This window comes from Rhinoderma darwinii, chromosome 3, assembly GCF_050947455.1.
Source record: "Rhinoderma darwinii isolate aRhiDar2 chromosome 3, aRhiDar2.hap1, whole genome shotgun sequence".
Lineage (NCBI taxonomy): Eukaryota > Metazoa > Chordata > Amphibia > Anura > Rhinodermatidae > Rhinoderma > Rhinoderma darwinii.
Window position 1 is genome coordinate 331,226,568 of NC_134689.1, and position 6,873 is coordinate 331,233,440.

Here is a 6,873-nt window from a genome sequence, read left to right on the forward strand (position 1 = left end):
TGTGTGTGTGTGTGTCACCATCTACAGGGGGCACGGTGGGTGGGTGTGTGACCTGCAGGGGTGCTCTGTGTGTCCACTTCTACAGAGGTGGTGTGTGTGTGTGTGTGTGTGTGTGTGTGTGTGTGTGTGTGTGTGTGTGTGTGTGTGTGTGTGTGTGTGTGTGTGTCACCTTCTACAGGGGGGTGTGTGTGTGTGTGTGTGTGTGTGTGTCACCTTCTGCAGGGGTCACTGTGTGTGTCACCTACAGGGGGCGCTGTGTGTGTGTCACCTTCTGCAAGGGGCGCTGTGTGTGTGTGTGTGTGTGTGTGTGTGTCACCATCTACAGGGGGCACGGTGGGTGGGTGTGACCTGCAGGGGGGGGGGGTGCTCTGTGTGTCCACTTCTACAGGGTGCAGTGTGTGTGTGTGTGTGTCACCTTCTGCAGGGGGCGCTGTGTGTGACCTTCTGCAGGGGACGCTGTGTGTGACCTTCTGCAGGGGACGCTGTGTGTGTGACCTTCTGCAGGGGACGCTGTGTGTGTGACCTTCTGCAGGGGACGCTGTGTGTGTGACCTTCTGCAGGGGACGCTGTGTGTGTGACCTTCTGCAGGGGACGCTGTGTGTGTGACCTTCTGCAGGGGACGCTGTGTGTGTGACCTTCTGCAGGGGACGCTGTGTGTGTGTGACCTTCTGCAGGGGACGCTGTGTGTGTGACCTTCTGCAGGGGTCGCTGTGTGTGACCTTCTGCAGGGGTCGCTGTGTGTGACCTTCTGCAGGGGTCGCTGTGTGTGACCTTCTGCAGGGGTCGCTGTGTGTGACCTTCTGCAGGGGTCGCTGTGTGTGACCTTCTGCAGGGGTCGCTGTGTGTGACCTTCTGCAGGGGACGCTGTGTGTGACCTTCTGCAGGGGACGCTGTGTGTGACCTTCTGCAGGGGACGCTGTGTGTGACCTTCTGCAGGGGACGCTGTGTGTGACCTTCTGCAGGGGACGCAGGGGTGTGTGTCCTACAGAGGGCGTTGTCCGTGGCACCTTCTACAGGGGGCGCTGTATGTGCGAGTCACCTACAGGGGGCGCTGTATGTGCGAGTCACCTTCTACAGGGGGTGCTGTGTGTGTGTGACCTTCTGCAAGGGGAGCTGTCCGTGGCACCTTCTACAGGTAGCGCTTTGTGTGTCACCTTCTGCAAGGGGCGCTGTGTGTGTGTCAGTCACCTTCTGCAGGGGTGTGTGAGTGTGTGTGTGTGTGTGTGTGTGTGTGTGTGTGTGTGTGTGTGTGTGTGTGTGTGTGTGTGTGTGTGTGTATATATATATATATATATATATATATATAGACACAGACACCCTTTTGCCCATCCTCTGGCAATTGCAGCCTATGGGCACGTTTAGTGTGTATGCCTGGAGATTTTCTGACGTACACGCTAAACGTAATGTTAACAGGGCCTTTTTTCTATATTAATTTTACCTTCCTCGGGTGTTAATTTTTCTCCCATTCTAGTTAGTTTAGCCTTGAGCTCAGCCAGTGGGATCTTTCCCTTCTTTTGACTGTCGGTCATCAGCATGGCTACAAGGATCTCATTCTCTGGGTCTTCCTGCTTCTGCTGACGGTACATAATGGTCAAGAAGGTTGAGAAATCCACTTCTCCATCTTTACCTGCAAAGTAGAGACAAGCGTTATTAACAGCAGGTGCATACCTATGACAGGCTCCATGCACACAACCGTATTTTCATCCATCCGTAAATATGAATCCGTAGTCATCCGAAACTTATCTGCATATACGGAATGGTGTCCACAAATACGGTTCGAAGTGCATCCCTATATACGGAATGCACAAAAAGAACAAAACCACAAATGATGTGCAATATCTGCAAACCTGGTGCCGCCTAGCAACGCTTCCGTAATTACGGATAGCTACGGGTGCACATCCGTAGCCGTTCGTAATTACGGAAGCGCCCATAGACTTCTATGTGGAGTCCGTGCCGTAATTACGGACAAGAATAGGACATTTTGTATATTTTATGGATCATTTCTTCGGAACGGACACCCATCCGTAAAATACGGAAAGGTGTCCGTAGCCCATAGAAATGAATGGGTCCGTAATTACAAATGAAAAATACGGTTGTGTGCATGTGGCCTCAGATAGAATACATCACTTATTACAAAACTACAAATAATCTACTTTGCATGCTTTTTGTTAGAAAACGCCACGCAGCTAAATGTGCAATTTTAAAATCCCAAGAGAGTCAAGTAAGATAGCTACAATATTTGATTTTCCAGGATATTTCTATCCCAGTAATTCATACCAATTTTCTGCACCTGCAGGTGACGGTTGACTTCTAGAGGGGTAGGACAAGTCCCCAAGCAGCGCATAACAGTCAGAAGATCTTGAGCAGGAATCTTACCCTTTCCCTTTTTATCATACAGGTTAAAACATTCCTTGAACTCTGTGAGAGAGTAAGAGATGACAGTGAGCAATACAACAGGTGAATAAAAAGGTTACATTTACAGTACATAGTCTAACCAGCAAGGTCGTACATAATAAGGGGGAGAGGAAAAAGCACGGCGCCACATAGTGTGAGTAAGCCCAGAAGTAGCAGTCAGTGAAATACAAATGAATGCTCACCACAGGACCGTAGAACAATCGTGTTGAATTGGTTAGTAGAAGGGAGTGCTGCTGCCGAAATCCCAACCGGTCAGGCCCATTGGCCACCGCAATGTAGACAATTAATGAATTAGGAAAAAACGGGAATAAGTGCGGCGCTGCTTCTCAATGATAGTACAAATAATGTAGAATGATGAAGTTTATTGAACAATCCAGGCTACGCGTTTCAATGCCACCATCATTGAGAAGCAGCGCCGCACTTATTCCCGTTTTTCCTAATTCATTAATTGGGTACATAATAAGGGGGCATCGCAGCAAAAAATTCATAAAGGGTCCTGCTAAGTGCTTGTTTGTGCCCCCATCCTGAGACAGGAGCGCTATGACCCTCAGGATGCTTTACCCACTTAGTCCTGCACAGCTTTGCGCCACCTATGCCGAAGTTTGGTGGGGCCATTGTGATCCAGGGCCTCTCTTTCCAGCAGCTTCAGAGCAGGAGTCTAGGGTATATACACTTCAGTCACCACAATTTGTGTAGATTTTAATGCACATTTTTGAGCCAGAAGTGGATCCAGGAGGAAGGAGAAGTATAGGTTCTTCCTTTATATTTCCTATTTCTTTTGAAACCACTTCTGGCTTTGGCTCAAAAATCTGCATCAAAATCTGCAACAAATCACAATGTGTGAACATGCCCTTATTATTTGACATAATAGTTACAAATACATTAAACACAATAACCTACCCCCATTAGGTCCCCTTCAAAACGCTAATTGTGTCCATAGGCTACGATTGCCAGGCAGAGGCCAAAAGGCTGTTTTCCCACTGCAGATTTTGCATGTGTTTTTTTTAAGCCAAAACCAGGAATGGAACCTAAACAGAAGAAATTTATAAAGAAAAGACTTATAGCTCTGCTCTCCTGGATCCAATTCTGGGTTTTGGCTAACTAAATGCAGGCAAAATCTGCACTGTGGGAACCCAGCCAAAGAACGTCCATTTGAAGTATGTCTGTCTGATATATGTCAGTATACGGAAGGAAAAAAAAAAAGAAGGTTATCTAATAGTCTAGACTAGCCCTGATCCTACGGTATCCTGTAAATTAGGCTGGACTTACATGGGACCTAAATGCTGCAGATTTTCCATGCGGGAAATCTGCAGCATATTACTGTCCGAGCCATATGGATGAGATTTTAACAATCTACCAAACATTTTCAGGACAGAAATCTGAGATTTTCAAAACCGCAGCATGCTAATTCTGTTCTGGATGTTCACTGTGGATTTGAACTTTTTCAATGTAGAAGGAGTGAAATACGCACTTACAACTAGTATTTTTCTGTGGAAACGCTGCGGCTAAATTCACAGCATTTGTCCTGTGTGAATCCAGGGGCTGCGCACGCACACGACTTTCTCCGTTCTGTTCAATGAGCGTTACGGAAATAACTGAGTAAGCGCTGCTCGGCTGTTTCTGTAATCCCGTACAACAGAATAGAGGGAGACACGCGCTTTTTATTATGGAGTCCAATGTATTAGCAGTATACAGTAACCTCATCCTCATGAGCTGCCCCTAATGGCGGCTGAAGCCAGACAGAATTGTATAGTTTAGAATTTTGGGATGAGGATCTAAATCTTTCTAAAACCTGATTTGCCAGGTTGGATATTTCAGACTTTGGCTCCAGGTGTCTTATGTTCATGTGATGACGGTCATCCAAAGCAGAAATGAATACATTCCTGCCTTTACATCATCCTCATCATCAGCTTAGGGCAACTAAGATCAGATACTATCTGATGTGCCTGTGAGAGCTCCAGCCCATTATATTCTACCAGCCTCTTAAAGGCTATGACCACCTTTGCAACCACTTTTTTTTTTATTGTCCCAATGCATATAAAATAAAAGAAAGGAAGTAACTTTTCAATAGATCTTAGTTAAACTGTCCTATTGTTATGTTTATACTACTTCTTTGCAGACCTTTGTGTCTTTATTGTAACAAATACCAAGTAATCTCTTTGTAGCCGGATTCTACAGTCTAATTGCCTTCCTTTGGTCCTCTATTCAAAGCTAACAAACATTCTGTAAGCTAGCGTAAAGTAGGGGACAGATAGGAGAGTATTACTGCAGGATCAGACTACAAAGGGTTTGTTGTCTGTTACTATGGAGACGCATTGGTGAGTTGCTTTATTTTATATTTTATACACATTGGGACAATAAAACCAATTTGAATTTAAAAGGTAGTCATAGCCTTTAAATGTCCATCATCTCAGCATAGCATGGGGACAAGGACACCACTTTCATGCATGTCCATGTTCTTCATTAATCTTTAGTTCACAAATGACTGGGCGCTGAATATACACAACTATTAGCACCAAATACGGTCACAATCAACAATAGGATAAAATCGTGACAGGGTAGGACATGGGGTTATAAACGGTTAGACTTTCCCAACACTATTATAAATATCTGAAAGCAGATCTATTGTTCAATTGCAAAACAGGGCAGAGGGTTAAAAGTATTAACTTTGCTTCCAAATGAAGGACCCTTGGGAAGTATAGATGGACAAAAGGGTCGCCTCCATATTAATAGTATAAATGAGCCCAAATGGGAGACAGATAAAATAAAGTTGGTATAATAGTTTACTTTGAGTTGATTTACTAGAACTTCTCGCTGTCAATTGCCGGCCATTCTTATACTATAATGGGCAGTGCAGTGTTTGATGAAGCACAAATTATTATTGATTAGGACAACAGAATGTCAGGCCTCCCACGCTCCCCCAAACTTACTTTGTATGTCATCCTGAGACAGAAACTTGGTCTGCAAAAAACACAATATCAGTTACCGAATGGCGAGATATTGCCAACAACACATACAAAGTGTAATAATAAAAAAAGATGAGAAACGAACGAAAGGTCTTCATCTTATAACAATATTATTAGCATTGATCTGCCCTCATGAAATAGAAGGGTACAGGAATGGCGCGCCACCGTGATAATGTGCCAATCTGAATATAACCTACCATCTCTGTGCTGTTCCTGCTTCCTGATCTGCGGGAGATGTTAAAGTCCACACAGGAAGAAGAACGTCCTGCATTCTATTGTCATGGAGACCCGGGGTCAGATTCCAGCAGTATCCGCCAGGTAACAGGTCCGATTACCCTCATAAAACAGCCGTCACAGAAGACTCCTATTCCTATGAAATATTTATGGCCTATACAACTCAACCTCTTGAATCATTCTCATGCTTATCCTTGTCCTAGGGAGTAGAAGAGATTCAAGACCATTAACTCCTTGTTTTCTGCAAATGCATATAAACCTAAGATTACCCCAAGTACATCTTATCCTCGTATCACCTATGGTGGGTCAATGCGAGCTTGGGTAAGTGCAAGGAAAAACATTCTTTTCTTTATGTCTGCCACAGAATTGGTTCAGGGCTTTCCACGGGATGAAAGTCCATGGGTAGAGCGGTCTACAAACTACTTTCCTCCTCAATTATAAAGATGTCCAGAAACCAATGTTAATGTTCACCTTTAAAATCACTTAATATAACTGCATTAACATTAGGCTCATCTACACAAGTGTGTTCGTCTGTACTAGTTCCATATCTGGAAGGTTCGTCAGTCAATGCAGGGAGACGTATATTTTTATGCATAGATTTCCTTTATGCAGTATATTCTATCGTCTTTATTGGTAATATACTTTCCCTATAGTGAATAGTTTAAAAAAAATAAAAAATCAGGAACGGACTCTTAAACTAGGGTATAATCCAACTATTTGAGTGAAGCTTCCAGGTGAATTCTTGAACATACCGACATCCAACAATCAATATAGTTTTTAATATTTATTTTCCGACAATCCAAATAGATTAAATTGATTGCATGCGTTTGTTTTTTTAATATCATAGACACAACTGTGATTACCACCGGATTTCATTTGTAGTCGTACCATCTCAGCAGCCAATAAACTGTGATAAATATTATGACATAATAGTAGGCTGGTTTCACTCATCCGTAATATGACCGCCAAAAAACGTACCCACGACAGTTCTACTGAACTTAAACGACTACACAACCATACAGTGCGACAAGGTTATCTACCTTGTCTGACAAATATCAGAACCTGCAGGGCCCGGGAAATTTCTGTATTTGCTTCAGGGACTCCGGAGGACTGTTATTACTATTTTTTAGTTGGGGTGCGCTCACACAGCCATATTGTTGGCCTGTGATATATCATTCTTTGTCCTGCCAAAAACAAAAAGCAGGGCCAGATCTCAATTGGCAAATTATTGCAAATTATTTTTTTTTGCCATTATAGT

At 43.8% G+C, this 6,873-nt stretch overlaps 1 protein-coding gene across 1 annotated transcript in view; it reads right to left on the reverse strand.

The window, feature by feature from the left end:
• The window catches only part of CALML4 (calmodulin like 4), a 16,521-nt gene extending 10,653 nt beyond the window's left edge, over positions 1-5,868 (reverse strand). The window contains exons 1-4 of the mRNA XM_075855299.1: positions 5,579-5,868; positions 5,346-5,376; positions 2,278-2,418; positions 1,439-1,627 (exon numbers count right to left, since the gene is read on the reverse strand). Of these exons, the coding sequence (XP_075711414.1) occupies positions 1,439-1,627; positions 2,278-2,418; positions 5,346-5,376; positions 5,579-5,581 (364 nt within the window). The 5' untranslated portion in view covers positions 5,582-5,868. The remainder of the gene's footprint in view (positions 1-1,438; positions 1,628-2,277; positions 2,419-5,345; positions 5,377-5,578) is intronic.
• Positions 5,869-6,873: the final 1,005 nt, after the last annotated feature.